We start from the raw sequence: 24,311 nt of genomic DNA, 5'->3' as shown, positions 1-24,311 counted from the left end.
ATTATCTGAGAACGCACAATAACTCTAAGTAACTCTTACCCTCCCTATATTTTATACGTGAGGAAACAAAGTTAAGCAACTTCCACAGGTCATGAGGCTGGTTAGCAGGAAATTCTGGACTGCAGCCCTCACTCAGTGACCCAGCACCAGAGGTGTACCTCCAACACACACTGCCTCTTCCCCGCAAACTAATTAGTTAATTAATCAACCCTCTTGCCTCCTGACCAAAAATTTGTCAAGATTTTCATTTCTGAATGATTTTATTGGCAGATTAAATTGACTGTCCCCAGCTTTTACCAAAGGTTTCTGAATTTCACATAAATAAAATTGACATAAGACTTCATAAGTTTCAAATCTCATTCTTCTATAGCTTACGGGTTATAAGAATGTTATACAAAACTGGATATGCCTACTGGCAGATTTTGAAAATCATGTATGCGTTTGATCCTTAGTCTGGTAGGTACACTGTAACTTTTTTTTTAAGATTTTATTTATTTATTCATGAGAGACACACAGAGAGAGGCAGAGACATAGAGAGATTGGCAAAGGGAGAAGTAGGTGTCCCACGGGGAGCCCAATGTGGGATTTGATCCCAGGACTCTGGGATCATGACCTCAGCCAAAGGCAGATACTCAACCACCAAGCCACCCAGGCGCCCCACAACATGATTTAAAAATTCTTTGGTATAGTTGCTATTTAAAAAAAAAATTAAAAAAAAAAAAAAGTAAAAGGACTATGAGACTCACGTGCACAGAATAACAACAGAACAAGGGAATAATTCCTGGTACTGAAGACAGCATTTTAATACTCGATCATCATTGTTCTCGTCACTCAGTCCATCTGCAAATTTAGCACAAACAATGATCAATAAAACCATACTAAAAATATGGACAGTCTAGGCTGTATCTACAAGTCAGATGTATTTACAAGCCAGAAACATCTAAAAGAAAGGACACTTCTTAAATATAAGACACAGCAAACAATGCCTTAAAAATTCTGGATTTAGAATTCAGGTAGCATTTTAACAAAGTAGCTAGTTTACTACTAAAATGGAAGAAGATATGACTACTAATAAACACAAAAGAAAGAAAGTGATCAGTAAATGCCATATTAGAAACCTAAAGCTATGAATTCTAGTCTCATTTCAGTCACTTAGAGACTATAAGTTACAGGATTATACAATGCTTAAAATTATCTCTACTTAAAAGAGGTCTGTAAAATAAAGAGCTATGGTTCTACCAGCAACAGAACCATGTTTTCATGTGTCTGCTTTTCCTTAATCTCTAGGCAATTAACATTTAGAGATGTATAGGAAAAGGCAATATGGGCCCTAAGCAGAAAACACAAAAAAATTCCTACCAAGTGTTAATCAGTGGCTGACAGAGTGTCCTCTGGCATTCTACAAGCCCTGAAGCATGATGTAAAAGTTTGATTTTTGTGAAAATAATGTAATGTGTAGAAACAAGACAAAGACAGTGTTTTTCCTAAGTCCTTATACCCCCTGCCTCAAAACTCCCTATGTACTTAATATGATTTCAAGGTCACACCCTATACCCACTTCTGGATAAGAATCTTCGGAACTTGGACCCAAAGAGGCCCTTGGTGAGTCTCTTATACACTAAAATTCAAGACATACTAGACAAGAAGTCTGAACTTTGTTCCCAGACTGTAATTTTTTTCCTTTTAACTTTTAACCTAGATTACTTAGTCCCCCTAAATATTCGAATTAGAAAACTTATTCATTCAAGTAATAAATTTGTATATAGGGCTGAATTTGTACCCAAGCCTCTGTACTAAATAACTGGATATACGAAGACAAACTCTTGCGGAGCTCACACTTTCTAGTGAAGTCAAGACAGAACTGATCTCAGAGCATAAGCCCGAGGGAGATGTGATTCATTTATCAGATGACCAGTAAGCTAGCAGACATATTACAGCAACTGATTTTCCTTCTTTTAGCCCAAAGAGTAAATACCTCAAAATAAGGCAAAATGGCAGCAAAAAATCATTAGTTAGCTTTAAACAATTCAGTGGACAAAAGATTAAAGGTTATAGTATACCGCTCTAAAGTTATCAAAGTTCAAGATTATCTGTTTTCTCACATTCTCTAGAATATGTGAGGTTTGAAAACCTAAAACTGCAAGAATATTCACAAAATATTTATTCAACAAGTGTTTTTGAGCACCTGCTCTAGTACTGTTCAAAGTGAACAAAACAAAAACTCTGGAAACAGATTGATCTAGGTTTGAATCCCTGTTTTCCCACTTACTAGATATGTAATTTTGGGTAACTGCTTAACCAGGAAAATGAAATAGGAAAATTTATAGGAAACAGTTGGCCCAATAAAAGGTACTTGCTGTTGCCTTTTAAGTAACACATATTACTTAAAACTCAGTTTAAATGGCACACTTCTACTCACACCACCAAAAACTCCCACAAAATTCTGTATATAGTTAATATGATGTTTAATATTTAATAGAATTTAAGCTTCTCAACAGCAGGCTTTGTTTATATCACCCAATGATGCAGCCTCAGAACAGTATCTGGTATAGATATTTGGCAAATACAGGAATTAACAAAAATATAATAAAAGAAAATATAAAAATGATGGAAAAAATGTCAGGTACGGGAATAGAAGATATCTTTATTTTGCCCTTATTATAAAAACAAAATAATTTAGAAAATCTAGAAAATGTAAAGAAAATTAAAATAACTCATAATTCCATCAGCTAAATATACCCAACATTCACCATCTGTAAGTATATAATGCATAATCTAACAAATTTGGTATGATACTTTTTACTCTTTTAAATCCTATTTTATCATTAACATTTTTTGAAATGTAGTAGTATTCTCTGAAATAGCTATAGTATTGTATGTAAGTTCAACTGTTAGGTTGTTTCAAATTTTTTGCTGTATTAATAATGCTGTTATGAACATTATTTATAAAAATCACTGTAAGCATCTCTAATTATGTCTTCAGAATACAGTTCTAGAAAGAGAATTGTATCCTTAGGCTTCTTGAAACACAATGATAAATTGCTTCTTGAAAAGTTACGTTTATATTCCCAAAGCACCAAAGCACTAGTATGATGCAAAAGAATAACTTTAAACTTAAGGCAGGGGCAGCCCCGGTGGCTCAGCGGTTTACCGCCGCCGCCGCCAGCTCAGGGCATGATCCTGGAGACCCAGGATCGAGTCCCATGTCAGGCTCCCTGCATGGCGCCTGCTTCTCCCTCTGCTTCTGTCTCTGCCTCTCTCTCTCTGTCTCTCATGAATAAATAAATAAAATCTTTTTTAAAAATAAAATAAAAAATAAGTAAACTTAGAGGCAATAAAAAGAAGAAAGAAAAAAGGGAAAGATATCAACTAAAAATATACATAAGAAATTAACAACATTAAAAATGGCAAACAGGAGAATACCTGCAGTGAACAAGGGGCTGACTATTTGTACTTGTTTTGTAAATTACCTATTAATAATCTTTGTCCATCTGGGGAAAGTGATTTTTTGTTTTTCTGGTCAACCTGTATAAGCTTTTCATATAACGAAGACCCAAGAGAATTATTACCTATACTAGGCCATAAACCATCAAGTATTTTAATATATTAACTCAAGCATCTTCACGATCATTCTTCCCGCTGGAGGTTATTCTCCCCCATTTCATTTACTTAGTTTTCTCATCTTTAACTTGCCCCAGGTCAGGTTATAAACCCAAGTCAATCAGATTTCAAATCCTATTCTCTCACCATACTAAACACTACATCAAAAAGATACAATTTTTAAAAGAGTTAAGGCTAAAGTTAAAATTATAGTCAATGAAGGCAATTTAACATGTATTATCTACATTTATTCTTTTAATGGAAAAATGCTTGTTTAAGTAATATAATAATACTCGATTCTATAAAAGGAAAATAATACATACAAAATTAGCAATTAAAAAAAATTACCAATTATTAAGAGCTGGTTGAAAATGTGCTTGACATTTGTAATGTGTAATAAAAGGTCATTTTGGTTTTGCTTTTTCCAAACAAGAACCTTAATTTTACTCATTAATCCTGAATTGAGTTTTCTCATAAGAATATTAGTTTTCATTAGAATACAAAGTATAATTTTATTATGATAAAAAGACTAAATATATTTCTGATATCATAAAATCATTATCAACAGAAAAACTTATTATATACATTGTACTTTATATAAAGAATGTTTTTAAGACAGTGAAGAAAACAGTGGTAAAGACAAACACACAAAGGACTTACTGACATAGACAATTATAAACAATCTTATTATACCTATTACATTATAACTAAAAGCAATTTCCACAATTTAATAAAACTAAGATCAAATAATACCATTCAAACATTAAAGTGAAACATGGATTCAAGGAAGACACTCAGAAATTCAAACAGCACAGAAGTTCGAAACCACTACTACGAGAGGGAGACAAACCATAAGAGACTCTTAATCACAGGAAACAAACAGGGTACCTGGAGTGGATGAGGGTAAAGAGATAGGGTAATTGGGTGATGGGCATGTGATGTAATGAGTACTGGGTATAGGCCTGATAAACACTGACGTCTACCTCTGAAACCAATAATACATTATATGTTAATTGAATTTAAATAAAAATTTTAAAAAGCATACATAAATGGAAAAGTCATAAGAAACATACCAATACATCTCTAAATAACAAATGTGGCCAAAATATCTATTCTCCAATGAGCTCTAAAATAATTTTCAGGGGTGCCTGAATGGCCCAGTTGATTGAGCATCAGTTCTGGTAGGTGCTCAGTAAGAGGGACCTATTTCATTCTGCTCAGGTTAAGTGTCTGCCTTCGGCTCAGGTCATGATCCCAAAGTCCTGGGATAGACCCCCATGTCAGGCTCCCTGCTCAGTGGGGAGCCTGCTTCCTCCTCTCCCTCTGTTACTCTCCCTGCTTGCTCTGTCAAATAAATAGATGAATAATCTTTAAAAAAACAAAAGCAAAAAAATAATTTTTTCTATTGAAGAAATAGATATGCCTTTTAGGAAAAGTTCTGAACCTCTCTCTGTCTGAATTTCCTCATTTATAAAATAGGGCTAATAAGAGTATCTACCACAAGTACTAAATGATTTGAATGAGATATCAGCTGGTAAAAGCACTTGGAAAAGAGTCTGGAGAATAATGACCATGTAAATGTTATCCATTATTTATTATCCATACTATTGCATGTTTATCCATATTATATATAATAATTATCTTTATCCATACTATTATATCCATACTATTATCTTTATTCATACTATATCTATACTATTATCTTTATTCATACTATATCTATATTATCATCTTTATCCATACAATTATATAATATCATCTTTATTCATACTATTATATAACAAAATATAGTTTACATCAACAAACTAAAAAAAATAAAAGGTTAAGAGTAAAAAAATTCCCCTCTCCTTTTAAGGTTTGGGGTTTTACTGATATGATGGTTTAGAGCAGGGGTTTTGTTAATTGTGTGGTTGTTCAAAAAAAAAAGAAAAAAAAAGGCTTGTCTGTTAGCAATGCATACCAAAGTATTTATGAGTAAAAATGATATGATACAATATCTGGGACTTGCTTCAAACTACTGCAGGAGTTCCAAGAGTAGGAAGAGGAGAAAAGGAAATGAGAGAATAAACAAGAATGGCAAAATGTTGATAATTACTGAAAAAGAGTGAAAGGTACACAAGGAGTCATACATTTTCTACCTCTGCATTTGAAATTTTTCATGATTTAAAGTAAAAAAAAACCACCTAAGATGTTCAATTTAATATAAATGTTAAAAAGTTTTAGTATTTTCTTAACTGTAATATTTGGGATTTTCCTTTAAAAGCTTTTAAACATAACACATGAAGCTCCTGCTATAAATGCATAAGGATTATATGTGGAAAACATTAAGAACTAGTAGATATTTGTAAAGGAAATGAATGAATGAATGATGGAGGCCCTTTTTCTTCAAAGATTTAAGACTAAAGGATTGTGCCAAAAGCCTTCTCAGGGTTAATATCATGATTAGATTCATCATAAGATGAATTCTTTCATATCTTATGGTGTACATGTGTATAGTAGACAACATAAATCCATGATATTTAAATGTGCATAAATAATGACTGTGAGTTGAGAAGAAACAAGGTTCTTTTTTTTTTTTTTTTTTTTTTAATTTTTTATTTATTTGTGATAGTCACAGAGAGAGAGAGAGAGAGAGAGGCAGAGACATAGGCAGAGGGAGAAGCAGGCTCCATGCCGGGAGCCTGACGTGGGATTCGATCCCGGGTCTCCAGGATCGCGCCCTGGGCCAAAGGCAGGCGCCAAACTGCTGCGCCACCCAGGGATCCCAAGAAACAAGGTTCTAAAGAATGAAATAAATCCTGGAAATTATGTATAAACTCTACAGAGGCAACAGTGTTGCTTTACACATAGATTTTTCTTTTCCCCACAAAATACTACATATAAATAACAAAGAGCATACTAGATCCTAAGACTAAAAGTGATTTAAAATGACTGAAAGAAATAAATCAAGAGAAACTCTACAGACCTTTATTATACAAACACCTCCTTATTTACAGATTCTGACAAATCAGAGGAAAACAATGCCTCCCTATGCATTATACAAACTGCACAATGACAGATTCTCATCAGTGACAGATAAACCTCAATCACGTACTGGCCTCATCAGTCAACAATGGTATTCAAAAACAAACAAAAAAGAATCCCAGTTACCATAACATAGAAAACCATACATCTAGAACTATACAGTCACTATTTGTGAAATAGAGACATAACCTAAGAAGGTCTAGGAGAAGCAAAAAAATAAAAATCCAAGAACCCCTAAACCAAGCCTAGTAGAATACCCCCAATGATCACTACGTCTGGCCATTTCACATTCCAATGATTATAAATTTTTTTTTAAGTTTTACACCATTTTCCCCCAAAAATGAGTCAGCACCCAAACAAACCTTAATCAGGAAACACCCTGAGAACAATACTTACAAAGTTTTTGAGATGCAAGCTGTATTGACTGACCCCATAGCTTTCTATCTTGATTTCTGAGACTGTCATTGATGAAATGAACTGCAGGTATAGCTTTGTGCTGGGCATGTTTTAGCAATTTTCCTGCCTTCATACGATCTAACTCTTGTATAACAACCCAGGGAATTATTAATACAAGTCTGTCAAAGCCTGAAAAATAAAAAAATATTTCTTAGAAGTCAACAAATATTTATTGCGCTGCTAAACTGAACTGCTATGGAGCATTAGAAGTTTTAAAGTAAGGAATTCACAGTCTAAATGAAGGGATAATCCATAAAAAATGGGAATTAAAAACAGATGTAACTATGGGGCACCTGGGTGGCACAGTCAGTTAAGTGTCTGACTCTTGGTTCCAGTTCAGGTGATGAAATCTCAGGGTCAGGAATTGAAAGCCCCACGTCCCACTATGAGTGCAGAGCCTGCTTAGGACTCTATCCCTCCATGACTGACTGCTGTGCTCTCTCTCGCACTAACAAATAAATAAATCCTTAAAACAAAACCAAAGGGGCAGCCCCAGTGGCGCAGCGGTTTAGTGCCGCCTGCAGCCCAAGGCCTGATCCAGGAGACCCTGGATCGAGTCCCACATCAGGCTCTTTGCATGGAGCCTGCTTCTCCCTCTGCCTGTGTCTCTGCCTCTCTCTGCATCTCTATGAATAAATAAAAAAAAATAAATAAATAAATAAAAAAACCAAAGAACGGATAGAAGTATCAAATGAATGTTACAAAAATAAATACTATTGGAGATCAAAGAAAAGTAACTGTGGACTGTTAGGTTGACCTGTGAAGGCTCTTTTTAATTTATGTTGATTATTTATGTTTTAATACATATACTTCGTAATATATCTTTATTTTCCATAACCTATCTAAATGGAAATATATTTGTGGGGGAAAAAAAACACCCCACATCATTGTTCATATGATGTGGTATACCTGGGAGGCTCAGTTGGTTAAGCATCTGCCTTCAGTTCAGGTCATGATCCTGGTTTCCTGGGATCAAGTCTCACAATAGGCTCCCTGCTCAGCAGGGAGTCTGCTTTTCCCCTCTCCCAACCCCATGCTCATGCTCTTTCTAACAAGTAAATAAAATCTTAAATAAAATATCAACTCAAATAAGGTAATCAGAATCATGCTTTATAAATACCTGGGATTTCTGTTGTCTTCAAAACTCTAACAAATTTGAGGTGATTCATCAGAATATTCGTGTCAATAACAATGAGAAGCTTTTTATCTGAAGCAGTATTTGCTAGAGAAAAAGAGCAAAGTTAGGATTTCATGACACTTGATTAACAAACTTGTATAATAACTAAAATTTTGATATCATAGAACTTTGATGGTATTCATAAAGGAAGGCAGTCCTTTGACAATAAAAAAACTGTGTTTAATCCTTAAAAGAACAGTAATCAATGATTAATTATCTAGCAGTAAAACATCATGAATTGTTTGAGTGGATTTTAAATCATTAACTAATTTGCTCCAGTAGTAACTATGTTTGCCAAACTTGTTCTGCATCACTAGTAGTTATACACTTCGGATTTACAAGCTAATTTGAATACACTGTGAGTGAAATATAATTGAAAAGATAAATATGTGTAAAGGAAAGAAAACAGATAACATTAGTGCTATTATCTCACAGGGACACTGTGAGGATCAGATAAGTTAATGCACAGGAAAGCACTTAGTAAATTGAAAGGTGCAACGTGAATGTAATGTAGCATTACATTTTTATAAATACAATTCAAAATAGTATGCTAATAGACTTTGGATAACATCTATCATTATCTTCCAGCAGGAAGAATGATCAAAACTTTACTACATAAATAAGAAATCCATGAATATAATAATACTTTTGAGCAATCAATCTGCATTATTTCTTTTTTTTAAGCTTTTATTTAAATTCCAGTTAGTTAACATACAGGGTAATATGAGTTTCAAGTGTAGAATTTAGTGAGTCATCACTTACATACAACACCCAGTGCCATCATTACAGGGGCCCTCCTAACCCATTACCCATTTAACCCATCCCCCTGCCTACCTCCGCCCCAGTAAGCCTCAATTTGTTCGCTATTTGTTTTCAGTGCTTTACATAGTTGAAATTGTCAAAAGTTATGATTAAAAGCAAGAATAAAAGACAACTCTGATAGTTGATAGCAGAATAAAAGATAATCCTGATTACTGACCATTGGCAAAAAGACAAAGAGAAAATATTTCTAACTGCCTAATAATGCGAGATGTGTAAAACAAATGATATGACAAATATTAGACCTGACTCCTATAGCTAGAAGACATATACCATATTTTATTTTTCCAAACGAGCACATCTTAACATTTTTCATCTAAATATTGTAAAAATTGTATGTTGGCTCATTAATTCCTAAGAAAGCACAGGAGATCATAAACATCGTCATCTACACATAGAGTATACCAGCAGAGGCATGTACAGCATCTTCCACCAAGTCAATCTCCATGCTTGTTAGCTCTCCAGAAGAGAAAGCCACAGGTAAATCCATACTTTTTCCCACACGTGCAGCATGGAGCTCTTCTACTATCTGCATCTAAATTGTAAAACACCCACATTAAAATATTTTGAATTATCTACTTGCAGATTAATAAGATTAGAAAGCAATTAATTCTAATAAATAAACAAGATGAAGTTTGTGGGAAAAAAATCACAGTAACATGAAAGCCGCATGGTGAAAGAATACAGATTTATAAACATACACAGGGTTTTAAAACTAGCCTTTCTCTTGCTGTTTCTGTCATTTAACTATCTTGGGTCTCTGTTCATTGACAAAATGAAAATGTTAAATATCTATTTCCCATTAATATTTTTGTGAGGATTAAATGAAATAATGTGAAGTTCCCTGCACAGAGCCTAGTACACAGTAGACCTTGAAAACAAATTCATTCTCGTTTTCACTTCAATGTACCTTGGGAGCCAACTATATTTTCCTCTGCACGATGAGCCTCTTGAGATTTCTAAGACTGTTGATAAACCATCAAAAACTGAAATATAGATTTTAAGACCCTTCTCACTTCAGGGAAGTAGTTTTCTGATGTGTTTTGATGCAAAGAATTATATATATAATCTACCTTTGGCACAGGGATGAGAAATCTTTCTTCTATCAGGAACACTGACCCACAGGACAGAAAAATACAACCAACTATCACAAATAAAAAATAATCAATATGGGGGATCCCTGGGTGGCTCAGTGGTTTAGCGCCTGCCTTTGGCCCAGAGCGTGATCCTGGAGTCCCGGGATCAAGACCCACAGCAGGCTCCCTACATGGAGCCTGCTTCTCCCTCTGCCTATGTCTCTGCTTCTCTCTCTCTGTATCTTTCATGAATAAACAAACAAAATCTTTAAAAAAATAATCAATATGGTTTTTAAGTCTTCTTTAAATAGAAAACTACAAAGTGTTTCATGAATCTAATTTTAATTTAGCACCAAGAAACATAAAAGTCTATGCAATAATTCCATGAGGATCAATCAGGAGATTCTAGTTGGGAAATGAAGCAACAGGTAAATAAAACAAAAAAACAAACAAAAAAAACATATATATATATATACACACACACACACGCGCGCGCGCACACACACACATGCATGCACTCTCATTTTCACTGAATAACATTTTCATCTTACTGCTGACTAGATAAATGGAGCAAACACTAATATCATATTGAATTTTGGTAAGCCTAGGCATAAGCATGCAAAAGTATGATAGCATTAAATCAGAATTCATGTAACTTGTAGGCTATAGGCTCCACGCTATTTAAAAGTTTAGAACTTATTAGAAACCAAGACAAAAGATGGTCAATCAAATGTAAATATTTTTCCAAGTATTTTTCACAACTTTGTAAAACTTACATATTGATTTAAGTAAAGATATAAATATTATTTTTGTATTACCAAGGTTCTCATAGTCATTATTTTTTATTAATATAGAAACGGACTTAATTTCATTAACATATTCAAAGTAAATAAGTATATCAGTAACCTCTTGATCTGTATCTTGAATACTTTCAAGTGACGCTGAAGAACATGGAGCTTCAAAACTCTGAAATGAAAAGTAATTTTTTTAGTTAAGAATGAAGCATTTACCTAGGGTAAGGTTTTCAACCTTGGCACTACTGACATTTGGCATTAGATAATTCTGTTTTAGGGGCTATGGTGTGCTTTATGCTGTTTAGCACTATTCCTTTCTTCTACCCATCAGATACCAGGAGTACAATCATGACAATCAAAAATGTCTCCATCAAGTCAACAGCCAAATGCCCCCTATGGGGCAAATTGCCCCTAGATGGGAACCGCCCCTAGAATAGAAAACCCTCATGCTATTAAGTCAATGAAATACGGTGGAAATTCTTTAAAGTTTACTCATTCATATATACATTCCTAAAAATACCCATCTTCTAAGAATAGAACTATGTGCCACCCTGAGAAACAGAAAGAATCACAGTCCAGTAAACAAGCTGGCCTTTAGTGGTGGGAAATTTTCACCCAGAAGGAGCTGACCCATTTCAAAAAAGTGATATGACAGGGGATCTCTGGGTGGCTCAGCAGTTTGCGGCTGCCTTGGGCCCAGAGCATGATCCTGGAGTCCCAGGATCAAGACCCGCATCAGGCTCCCTGCATGGAGCCTGCTTCTCCCTCTGCCTGTGTCTCTGCCTCTCTCTCTCTCTGTGTCTCATGAATAAATAAATAAAATCTTAAAAAAAAAAAACAAAAAACAAAAATGTGATATGACAAAACAGCATGAACCTGAAGATTAAGATATGGCTGAAGGGGAAAAGCTGAAAACTGCATAGTTATATTATACATGGGTAGAGCACCACAGGTTTGTGCTTTAATTTTGTGTGTTAGCAGAAGTTGAAAATCTCTCTATTAATTCCAATTTTTCACTGACACTTTTGCTAAGCAGATGAGACCTACCTGACCCCATGTACAGGTAACAGGGAACTCAGCAAAAGCCACTACTAACTAAACCAAATCATCTTCTAACAATTCTCCAATATAACACCAAACTCACATATATTTTACAGGCAGGTACATATGGTATAACTTACATACTCTCTTTAAACAAGTGTATCATATGTTGTTTTACTGGGAATTCAGCTTCCATCCTAACTTCCCAACAACAGTATTCACATGATATAATACCATATACATCATACGCATAGGTTCATTATAGCTTTACCATTCCCATGATTCAGGATTTTACCATCTCTTCTCCATCTGACTTCAAATCTCACTAGATCCCTAACGTTCTCTCCAACTAAGAAATGTCAAACAAGCTAGAGGTTATTATCAGAATTTCCTGCAACTGCTGATGTTTGAAGTCTTGCTGTTCATTTACTTAAGTCATTACTACCCTTCACTCTCTTGACCACAGGCCACTTCCAGTAATTTCAATAAATTTTCTATCACTCTTCCAAACCAGGAAAAGTTCATGTCAATTGTTCCTGAAAGACCTCTCCCTATTGAAAAAGAAAGTCTCAGTGGGCACTTAATTGTTTGCCTCCTCCTACCCTGATTTATTAAATAAATGAATTGGGATACAGCCTTCCCTGGGGATGGCAAAAGGGAGTACCAATAATGGGAATAACAAAGGTTTTATCTACTGGAGTGATTCTAAGCAGATTACATTGCTTCCTTGATAATGTTTCAGTGGCTTTCCAAACCATATTCTATAGGATATAAGATAAAATAATCTTTCCCATGGGATACAAAACAATCCATTGCCTGAACCCTGGCTTCCTCTCCTCTACATAGGTTTTCCACATATCTCAGCCTTAGTCATACTGAACAACTTAAGTGCCCATGTATGTTTTGTCAAGCAACCTCATGAGTATATCATTACCACATTGGCCCTCTGTCCCAGTAGGACTCTTATTCTTTGCTTTACATACCCTTCACTACCAAGCTCAAGAATCTCCACCTTGGTGAGCCTTTACTTAACTTGCCCCCAAATTTATTCTAACACCAGCCCAATTCTTAGAGCTCTAATATTTATTTCACTGAATTGCAACCACAGTTGTCTACTAACGTGTTTCCCTGGGAACTTCCTAAGGCACATCTTATTCATCTCTAAATCCCTAGAACCTAGAAATGTACCTAGTACAAAACAGGTAGCTTTAATTAATGTTTGATAAACCACTAAATTGCTACCTCATAGACTTAAAGGATTAAGTGGGATGCTGCTGATAAAAGTGTCCTATAAACCATTAATCTTTAGAACATTAGTTTGCAATGAGGGGGAGGGTGCAAACAAAGGGGTCTCTATCAAAAGACTATAAAACTATAGACTATAAAGACTATAGTCAAAACAAAAGACTAATAAAACTTAAGAAACAAAAGAAGCCATTTTCTCTTAGGAAAACATAACAGGATTGCTAAATAACAGGATTACCCAATTCAGAAAAATAACATTTTTTTCCTTGTAAAGTGCACTCATCATTTTAGGAAGATAATTATCTATTGAAGACCTTGTGAGGAAAACACCAAACATAATACAAAGAAGATTAGCTATCAATAATATGCTAAAGAGAATATATTCGGGGCACCTGGGTGGCTCAATGGTTGAGCATCTGCCTTTGGCTCAGTTCATGATCCTGGGGTCTTGGGATGGAGTCCCGCATCTGGCTCCCTGTGAGGAGCCTGCTTCTCCTTCTGCCTATGTCTCTGCCTCTCTGTGTCTCTCTCATGAATAAATAAAATTTTTTAAAAAATGAGAGAGAGAGAGAATATATTCAAGATAAGAACAATATTTACTTTCTGCTCCTGTGTCTAGATGACTTTAAGTCAGATAAGACTGTTATCAAAGGAATAGCTGATAAAGTTTTAATTCCAATAACTGGAAAGCAATCATGCAAAAATCGCTTCCCCTACAACTTAATATTCAAGCCATGTACCTCTTTTGATTTATGTGGTAATCCTATTTAAAGATTAAAAGAAACTGTAAGGTACACTGCTGGGGATTTCTCACATTGTTCTTTAGATGCACAGTACAGGGGGACATCAAGCAATAACACAAAGATGTTCACTAAACATACTCCCAACTTCAAATTCCATTCTCACATTTTACACTAGAACCGGTTATAACACAAGAAAACTGGAGCTTTCCTTTAAGAAAGCAATAAAAAGGACAAACTCAATTGTTTCCTTCTTTGGACTCCTTCAAGTTCACTGAACAAAAAGTACTCTCTCCAGCCTGTCCACCTCCCTAGTTATAATCCCTCTGTTTTTCCTAAGTATCTTACATTGCAATCTACAGTCTTCATTCCTAAAAGCAGGTAGGCTCAACCAGCCCTGTTATGTTTTGTTTTTTTTAAAAGGATGTTACTTGTCTTAGGGATAGAGAGAGCACAAGCAAGGGGGAGAAGCGGAGGGGGAGAGACAAGCTGACTCCACATAAGCGCAGAGTCCAACACAGGTCCCAATCCCACAACCCTGAGATCATAACCTAAGCCAAAATCAAGAATCGGGCTGCTTCATCTACTGAGCTGCCCAGGCGCCCCTCAACCAGCCCTGTTTAAAAGCAGTCTCTAAATTTCAGTCCAGGGCAGCCCCGATGGCCCAGTGGTTTAGCACCACCTTCAGCCCAGGGTGTGATCCTAGAGACCCGAGATCGAGTCCCAGGTCGGACCCCCTGCATGAAGCCTGTTTCTCCCTCTGCCTGTGTCTCTGCCTCTCTCTCTCTCTCTCTCTCTCTCTCTCATGAATGAATGAATGAATAAACAAACAAACAAACAAACAAATTTCAGTCCACTGGAAGTTCTGAAGTTCCAAAGGTTCTAAAGTTCTCTTAAAGGTAAATCATTTAATCTGCCATGGAAACAAGGCCATAGAGATAGAGTTCTCAAATTAATTGCCACACACTGATTTATTACATAACTTAAAAACAAAATAGATGTACCAACCTTTCCAACCTGGATCGCTGTATATGTAGTTCCCTTTGGCTGGAACATCCTGCCCCACCTGGCCTATTACCCCCCTCCAGGCAACCTTTCTCAAGTAATCCTTCTACAGTGTACTGAAGACATTACTCATGGCTTTGTATTTCCATGTTAAGTGGTAAGTACTTATCAGACTTAAGGTGGCTGATTGTGTGGTTCTCACACGAAGAAATCTCTGAAAGAAGAGACCATGAATCCAGTGCCTGGCATACAGTGACACTCCAAAAATGATTGTTCAAGCAATAGTTATTCAGAATATTAACCCATGGATATTCTATAGTACCCAGGGTTACAGAAGAGCTTAACAGACTGTCACAGTGCTTTTCGGAATCAGAAAGAACTATCTGTAACCTCTACTTTCTACCTTTTTGTACATTACCTTTTATTATGGATCCTTAACACTTGTCAGGATATCTTCCTAAGGAGGTTGGAATTAAAGGAGTAAGATAAAGGAATCAACACATATCTTCCTGACTAAATTAAATCAGCTCTTTGTGATCATTAGTCGTAAAAGAAAAACTCCAACCTGACTCAAAATTCTTTGCTAAAACCTATATTCTCATTTTGCACCACCTTACCTGGATTGGGTTTTCCCTGGAACTTGAGTCACTTTCTCGATCCTCATGATGGCTTTTTCCTTTCCACTCATGTGCAGCCTGCTTAGACATGGAATCTGAAAATAAATGTTCACTTTCGTGTCTAGTCAAATTCAATGAAACTTGGGAGCTTTCCAGGGCTTCTTTTTTCTCCTGTTTAGTCTTTGACTTGTTAGACTCTAAACTGAAGACATTTTCTTCTATAAGCTTCTGGAGGGTATCATGGGATTTTACTGGGATTTTAAAACTGATCTTCCTTCTTCTAGATTCCTTAATCAACTTGTTGGAATTATAATCCTGAGGAAAATGGATTCTCTTGCATTTCTCCAAAACACATTTTTCAGAACTGTCCCTAAATTTCTTGTGCCTTTCTTTCTTGAGTTCTTTCACCTTCTCCCCCTGAGGAAATACAGGCGGCCATTGTTTTTCACTTGCCTGGACTTCAGTTTTAGGTTGTACATCTTTGGCCATCTTAGGACTACTAAAGTTCTTAATTCCATGGTCAGGTTTACTCCTAACACTTGTCAACTTAATATCTTTAAAATCTACATATTTATTTGGCTCTTTTTTAGTTCCATGTGACGAAAGATTCTGTGAAATAATCTGATTTACACTTGAATATGATGCTTCTTGGAGTTTAACAGGTCCTTGGGATGAATAACTGATTTTTGGTCTCCTCCTTGGGGGGTCAGTTTCTACACTCAATCTGTAAAGCAGCACAGAAACCCAAGTTACGTTACAATTATACATGATTATACATAATGTTAAACTGTATTATTTCAGTTAGGAAATGACAGAATTGGTCTGACACAAACTTCCTAAAAAATAAGAAATGGCTACACAAAGAAGTGAAAGAATTACAAATGGTGCTGGCATAACTGGTCTGCTATTTGAACAAAAACCAAATTTACAGCTTTATATAAAACCAGGTAACATAAATTTCATATAGATTAAACATAAGTGCAAAATAATTACCATAATTGTTACACTTCATATTGATCCTTTAAAAACTATAGGGGAAAAAGATGGAATATTTATATAATTTCTTAATAGAGAGCTTCCTAAACTTAATAGTGGTGGGAAAAATCACAAAGGAAAATAATAAATGTAAATGACTATTTATAGGGAGCATTGTTGGCTTCGTTGGAAGAGCATGTGACTCCTGATCTTTGGGTCATGAATTTGAGCCCTATGCTAGGTGCAGAGATTAAATAGATAAAATTTTAAAAATACATAAAGAAATTACTATTTAACTTTAAAACTTTAGCATATTAAAAATAGTAAATTTTTTTTTAAACTGGGAAATGGTATTTGTTATATATGTGACAGGTTATTAGCCTGAGTAAATGAAAACCTAATCAAAATGTCCTGACTCTAAAATAGGACACAAACAGAAAATTACTAATGAGAAAAAGGGATTGGCTAAGAGATATTTGGGGAATAAAATTTGACTTCCCAAGTAATCGCAGACATTCTAATTATAATAACATACCAATTTCTTCTTTCAGATTAGCAAAGATTTTTAAATAACATTAAATATTGGCAAGAGGTTGAAAAATGGACCCTCTCATGGGAGAAATACAAAATGATATAAGAGTTACACAGAGTGAGGGCCCCTGGGTGGCTCAGTTGGTGAAGTGTCTGACTCTTGATTTCAGCTCAGGTCATGACCTCAGGGTGGTGAGATCCATCCCCACAACAGGTTCAGCATGGAGCCTGCTTAAGATTCTCTGTCTCCCCTCTCCCTTGGCCCTTGCCCTCACTTGAATCTGTCTTGCACTCTCTCTCACAAAAAAAAAAAAAGGAAAAAGAAAAAAGGCTCAGTGGGTGGCTTAGTGGCTGAGCATCTGCCTTTGGCTCAAGGCATGATCCCGGGATCCTGGGATCAAGTCCCACATCAGGCCCCTGCAGGGAGTCTGCTTCTCCCTCTACCTATGTCTCTGCCTCTCTTTCTCTGTGTCTCTTGTGAATAAGTAAATTTAAAAATCTTTTTTTAAAAAAAATTTCCACAAAGGAATGTGATAATATATTAAGAATTCTAAAAATGTTCATATTCCTTGACTTCCTAGTAATTACCATTTTAGAAATCTATTCCAAGGTGAAAAAGATTTAAAAATGGACTGAAATCTTTTCTTAAAATTCAGAATTAGTCATAATAGCAAAAAGTAAGGTAACAGAGTAAATACTAAAATTTTGGAAATCACTTAAAAAATAGGTCATTGTACCAAATATGATAGAATATCATGGTCATTATAAATGATGTTTATGAAAGTTTTCAATGATCTAACAAAACATATTGAAATAATATGAAGCAAAAAAATCAAGCACGGCACAAATCTATATACAATGTGGTCTCAACAATTTAAATAAGCACAGTAAAAAAGTCTGTAGAAAAAATATGCTAAAATGTTAGAACTATCAATACCAAGAGGTGATATTTTTCTGCTTTATAAAAGTAAGTATTACTTTTTTTTTTTTATGATAGTCACAGAGAGAGAGAGAGAGAGAGAGGCAGAGACATAAGCAGGCTCCATGCACCGGGAGCCTGACGTGGGATTCGATCCCGGGTCTCCAGGATCGCGCCCTGGGCCAAAGGCAGGCGCCAAACCGCTGCACCACCCAGGGTTCCCGTAAGTATTACTTTGTAGTCAGAAATAAAGATGAAAAAATTTCAATGAAACACAAAATATTCATTTATATCAATAAATCTTTGAGTGCCTTCTAAGTGCCTGTCACTCTGATAGACCCTGGAGAGAGCGTGGAGGATACATCTAATAGTGCTCTGACCCCAATTAAATTATAGGCTGGTGGGGGAGAAATTACCTTATCAGGTAATTATATACTAGCAAACTATAAATACCTCAGAGTTTTTATAAGCGTTTTTTTATTTGAGAGAGAGAGAGAGTACGAGCAGGAAAGAGGTAAAGGGAGAGAGAGAGAGAAGCAGACTCCCCACTGAGCAGGCAGCCTGTTGCTGGACTTAATTCCAGGAACCTGGGATCATGACCTGAGCCGAAGGCAGATGCTTAACTGACTGAGCCGCCCAGGTGCCCTTTGATAGGAGTTGTACCTGAGTCTTAATCGGGTTTTATTTTCTATCTCTTCCTACAAAAAGACTGCCAATTATTATTTGTTAGTAAATAATGATAAAATAAAACTTAAAATTCTAATACGACTTTGGCTTCTAATAGTATACCATGTTTAAGATGTCAACTATATTAAAGAAATATCAGGGGAACAACACATAAAACATAACTCAAAAATTTCAATGGGACCCTGTAGTTCTCTGGGCATTTTCACATTCCTTTTCATTTGTTCTTCACAGCAACCCCATGCTGCATATTTTACATCTATGCACCATGGCTGTATGGTCATAATTAATGAAAACTCAACAATACCGTTTAAAAGACCAACAAAATTAAATCTTAAAATTACCTCTTATCAACTAGTCTTGCAAAATGCTAGATTGTGATTATGCAGTTTTATATCTGTAACCCAAAACACTAAAATTCTAAGATCTTTTTAAAATATTTTATTTCTTTGAGAGAGAAAGAGACAGAGAAAGACAGTAAGAGAGAGCATGAGCAGGGGGAGAAGGAGAAGGAGACACCCTGCTAAGCAGGGAGCCGAATATGGGGTGGGGCTTCCCCCAACTCCTTGTTTTCAAAGAAACTGATTTCACCAACTTTTATCATATGTTATACTTTTATACTTATTTATCACATTAGTGGCAAGAAATGCCTTTAGCCTTTACCACAAAACTCTGAAATTTTTATCCAAAGAACATAGAAATTAAAGAAAAATAATCACTATTCCTACCATTATTCCCCAAGTTCTCTAGCTGTAGCCATACCCTATTTAACAGTTCTAAAACCATACCAATTCAATAAGTGACATATATAAAGGTAATTTACCTTTAACATTTCTAAACCAGCCACACAACTTCTTCATTATTACATGTAACAAAGTTATGTATCTTATAAGCATATGTCAAAAATAAATCACCTGAGATAAAAACCTGCATTTTACTTGAAAGTCTCATTTACATAGCACAGAACTATGATAGATTTATTTCACTCAACTTTTTATCAAACCTACACTAATATTTTAAAAATTCAATAATCGGGGCACCTGGGTGGCTCAGTCGGTTAAGCATCCGCCTTCAACTCAGGTCATGATCCCAGGGTCCTGGGATTGAGCCCCGCATCTTCTCCTTCTCCCTTTCCCTCTGCCACTCCCCCTGCTTGTGCTCTCTTGCTCTCAAATAAAAAAAAAATCTTTTTAAAGAATAATCATAACCTATGCTATAGCTAGAAATATTGGCATGCAAATTAGCATTAATCAAAATAAATAAAAAACTTTGCAAATCAAAATATTTGGTATCATAATTCTAAGCCCCCAAAAGTCAAAGATATCAAAAAAAGGGGGGAATTTACCTTTTCAGTTCTTGTCTTCTTTTTATATCACGGTATAGAACGTCTGTATGATCTGATTTCTGAAAGAAAAAAGGTATCATTTAGAAAACATAAATTGTGACTGACACTATGCTACAGGAGAAAGAGATTGAGAGACAATATATTTTTCCACATCTAAGTGTTAGTTAACAGGCTGACATAGTAATTTATTTAATCCTTCCAATAATCCTGAGACAGGTATTATCATCCCCATTTTACAGAAAAGTACTCAAGGCTCAAACAGAGCAAAGTATCTTCCTCAACATTATAGAGCAAGTCAGCAGCAGAGCCAGGATTGAAACAAGCTCTCTCTACTATCTCTACTCTCCACTCTTTGCACTCTGGGGATAAGAGAAGGCATAAGAGAAGTTAAGAGAGAAATAGGATATAGCCCCTGTCCTAAAGACTTTAAAGAATAGAGAGAAATAGAGGGATATGTATGAATAATCTATGGAAGGACATACCTAAGTGTCAAAGCAGAAGAATATACAATAAGTTTAAAAGAGGGGAGGTGGGCAGGGGGATGGGGTGACTGGGTGATGGGCACAGAGGAGGGCACTTGATGGGATGAGCACTGGGTGTTATACTATATGTTGGCAAATCGAACTCCAATTTAAAAAATCCAAAAAAAAAAATTGTAAAAGAGTTCAAAACATCAATCACCAAAGTTTAGAACATACTTAAGTGGAAAAAATATATGCTAAAGATTGAAAACAGATTGAATAAAGATTAATGAGTAAAAGAAAAAGGTTTTCTCAGCTGAGAAAGCTTAGGCATTCTAAGAAGCTGGAGATGATTGGTGTAAATTCAGCAGAGAGAAAATAAACCAGCCTAGTTAGAAGCAGAGAGGCTATTTTTGGGAAGACAAAAGCAAACTGGCTAAGATGTGACCAAATTTAAGATGGTCCTGAATGACAGACTAAAAAGTGAGGAAAGATTTTTAACAAGGAGAAATATATTGAAATCTTTTGTTTTAAGGTTAATATAGAAACAATAAATTGAAACAGTAGTATTATGATACCAAAATAAACAAATCCTTAAAAACAATTCTGGGGACAGCTGAGTGGCTCAGCGGTTGAGCATCTGCCTTTGGCTCAGGGCATGATCCTGGAGTCCCGGGATCGAGTCCCACATTGGGCTTCCTGCATGGAGCCTGCTTCTCCCTCTGCCTGTGTCTGTGTGTGTGTGTGTGTGTGTCTCATGAATAAATAAATCTTAAAAAATAAAATTCTGCATTCACACAACTTTCACAACTACTTTCTCTTATTACCCATAACAACCCTGCAGGTATCCTAACATACACCTAACTTCAACTTGGATGTCGTGAGTCCTCACTAACCACCCAAGCACTAGCTTAATGTGTTTTTAATTATTTGCATGACTGTGGACTTGGCTCTATTACTATAAACTATTTTGTGTCCTTGGACAAGTCACAACCTACTGGATCTCAATTTTTAAATGTGAAAACACAAACACTACATATCTGCCTTGACTACCTCCAAAGGATATTGTAAAACCAAATATAACCATATATGGGAAAAGACTTAAAAACTCTCTTAATATTTGCAAATGACATATCAGATAAAGGGCTAGTATCCAAGCTCTATAAAGAACTTATCAAACTCAACACCCAAAAAACAATCCAGTCAAGAAATGGGCAGAAGACATGAACAGACATTTCTCCAAAAAAGACATACAAATGGCCAACAGACACATGAAAAAATGCTCAACATCACTTGGCATCAAGGAAATAACAAATCAAAACCACAATGAGATACCACTTCATACCAGTCAGAATGGCTAAAATTAACAGGTCAGGGAACAACAAACATTGGTGAGGATGCAAAGAAAGGGGAACCCTCTTATACTATTGGTGAGAATGCAAGCTGGTACCTGGAAAACAGTATGGAGGTTTCTCAAGTATGGAGGTTCCTCAAGAAGTTAAAAACAGAACTACCCTACAGCCCAACAATTGTACTACTAGGTATCTACCCCAAAGATACAAATGTAGTGATCCGAAGGGACACTTGCACCCCAATGTTTATAGCAGCAATGTCCACAATAGCCAAACAGTGGAGGGGGCCCAGATGTCCAATGACAGATGAAAGGATAAAGGAGATGTGGTGTATACTTACACACAGGCACGCGCGCACACACACACACTGGAATATTACTCAGCTGTCAGAAAATTTTACCCTTTATATCAACATAGATGGAAATGGAGGGTGTTAGGCTGGGAAAAATAAGTCAAACAGAGAAAAACAATTATCATATGGTTTCAATCATCTGTGGGTTATAAGAAACAGCAGAGAGGATCATAGAGGAAGGGAGGGAAAACTAAATGGAAAGAAATCAGAGATAAACCATGAGAAACTCTTAACTACAGGAAACAAACCGAGGCTTGCTGGAGGGGAGGCAGGTGAGGTGATAGGCATTAAGAAAGGCAAGTGATGTGATGAGCACTGGGTGTTGGTGATGCAACTAATGAATTGCTGAACTCTACATCTGAAACTAATGTACTATATGTTGGCTAATTGAATTTTTTTAAAAAACCTCTCAATTTATATCCATGTTGTCTAACCTCACATGATAGAGTCTATCAGCATAAAAGAAGTAATTTGATAAATGCTTTTTTGGTAAGAAGGAAGGAAAAAAACAAACACTGGTTTTCTTTCTATTGGCTATCATGAAGTATAAAAGAAAGAAAAAATGAGTAGAAAAGTAGTCGGAAATTTATATCATAAATGTTCTAATTAAACGTTAAAACTTTAAATAATGTCTAGTGTTAGTTACAGTATATAATCACTCACCAGTTTTCTCTTCTCTGAAGAAACAGACCTTACACAGCAAACTGAACTAGAACTTGAAGTTTTTTTCTCTTTCTTATCCTAAGAATGCCATTTGGAAAAAAGGAAAGCACAAAATAAAGCACAGTATAAGACAGTATTATTTAATCATTGTGATTATAAACTAACACTCTTTCTACATTAATAATAAACTTCAGGGGGGGGAATGTTTAAAGACACACAAACTTTGGTAAGAGGGAAAGAAACTTAACTAGAAGGAAAACTCAGGTAGAAATCAAAAGATCTGGGTGCTCTTAAATTAGAGATGAGATGGGAAACAGGTGCTACAGCAGAAGGCTAGCTGACAGCTCAGCTCACCCTGAGGGGTGGTGGCATTGCCATGGTGGAATTTAGTCTTCTACAAAGTAAAGCCATATCTAGTTATTTATATGAACTTCAAAATTCAGTAGACCCAGGACAAACGTATTTTGAATACCTACCATGTACCAAAGACGTTCTAGACAGTGGGGACAGATTAATGAAAAAACAAAAGTCCCTGGCTCCCATGGGAGGTTAAAATTTCAGGCATGAAACTATTTACAAATAAACAAGTAAAATATTTAGTGTGTCAGACAACGTGATGGAGACAAATAAAGCAGAGGAAGAGGGCAGGAAGAGCTGGGAGGTGGGGGTGGAGGCAGCTGCAATTTTAGAGTAGTCAGAAAAGGCCCCACTGATAAACTGACACTTGACTGGAGCTCCGAACAAGTGAAGAAGGAGCCATAGTTGGGGATCCCTGGATGGCTCAGCGGTTTAGTGCCTGCCTTCCGCCCAGAGCATGATCCTGGAGACCCAGGATCGAGTCCCACGTAGGGCTCCCTGCATGGGGCCTGCTTCTTCCCCTGCCTACATCTCTGCCTCTCTCTCTGTCTCTCTCATGAATAAATAAATAAAATCTTAAAAATAAATAAAAATAAAAAAAAGAAGCCATGTGAATACCTAGGGAAAGAGTTTCCCATTCAAGGGCTTATTGGAATAGTAGCAAGGAACCACAGAATGGAGAAAGCAATTGGAGAAAGAGAGGGAGACCAGATGGGGAGGGTAGGTTGTTTTGTTAGACACAGCTAGGACTTCAGCTGTTATTCTGGCTGAAGTAGGAAACCACCAGAAAGCACTGAGCAGAGGAGTGACATAATCTGACTTACATTTTAATAGGATCATTCTGGGGGCTTGTTGAGTAGAGAAAAATGGGAGGCAAAGGTGGAAGCTGAGAGAGAAATTTGGAAACCATTGGAATAATCTGGGGAAGAAAGCTGATTGTCTGGATCATGGTGATAGCAGAGAACACAGACTTGGTATTAAGAGACACCTAATAAATTTGCTGATAGATGGATGCAGGTAGGGGCTGACAACCAGGATTTTGGCTCAAGCAAATGAAATAGAATTGCAACTTACTAGT

At 36.0% G+C, this 24,311-nt stretch overlaps 1 protein-coding gene across 9 annotated transcripts in view; it reads right to left on the bottom strand.

The window, feature by feature from the left end:
- The window catches only part of SWT1 (SWT1 RNA endoribonuclease homolog), a 95,053-nt gene that overhangs the window by 66,641 nt on the left and 4,101 nt on the right, over window positions 1-24,311 (bottom strand). For 8 of the 9 annotated variants that reach the window (XR_005362010.1, XR_005362012.1, XR_005362011.1 and 5 more), the window contains exons 3-10: window positions 22,877-22,954; window positions 20,049-20,107; window positions 15,595-16,318; window positions 11,059-11,118; window positions 9,482-9,611; window positions 8,201-8,302; window positions 7,021-7,209; window positions 747-840 (exon numbers count right to left, since the gene is read on the bottom strand). Coding sequence is in view for 6 of the 9 variants with exons in the window: in XM_038542301.1 (XP_038398229.1) it covers window positions 747-840; window positions 7,021-7,209; window positions 8,201-8,302; window positions 9,482-9,611; window positions 11,059-11,118; window positions 15,595-16,318; window positions 20,049-20,107; window positions 22,877-22,954 (1,436 nt within the window). In the remaining 3 variants the exon portion in view is untranslated. The remainder of the gene's footprint in view (window positions 1-746; window positions 841-7,020; window positions 7,210-8,200; window positions 8,303-9,481; window positions 9,612-11,058; window positions 11,119-15,594; window positions 16,319-20,048; window positions 20,108-22,876; window positions 22,955-24,311) is intronic. The other variant, XM_038542304.1, reaches the window with a different exon arrangement.

The sequence above is a fragment of the Canis lupus genome, chromosome 7 (genome assembly GCF_011100685.1).
Source record: "Canis lupus familiaris isolate Mischka breed German Shepherd chromosome 7, alternate assembly UU_Cfam_GSD_1.0, whole genome shotgun sequence".
Taxonomy (NCBI): Eukaryota; Metazoa; Chordata; class Mammalia; order Carnivora; family Canidae; genus Canis; species Canis lupus.
Note: the sequence above shows the minus strand (reverse complement) of the source record. Positions and strands in the feature narration are given on the sequence as shown.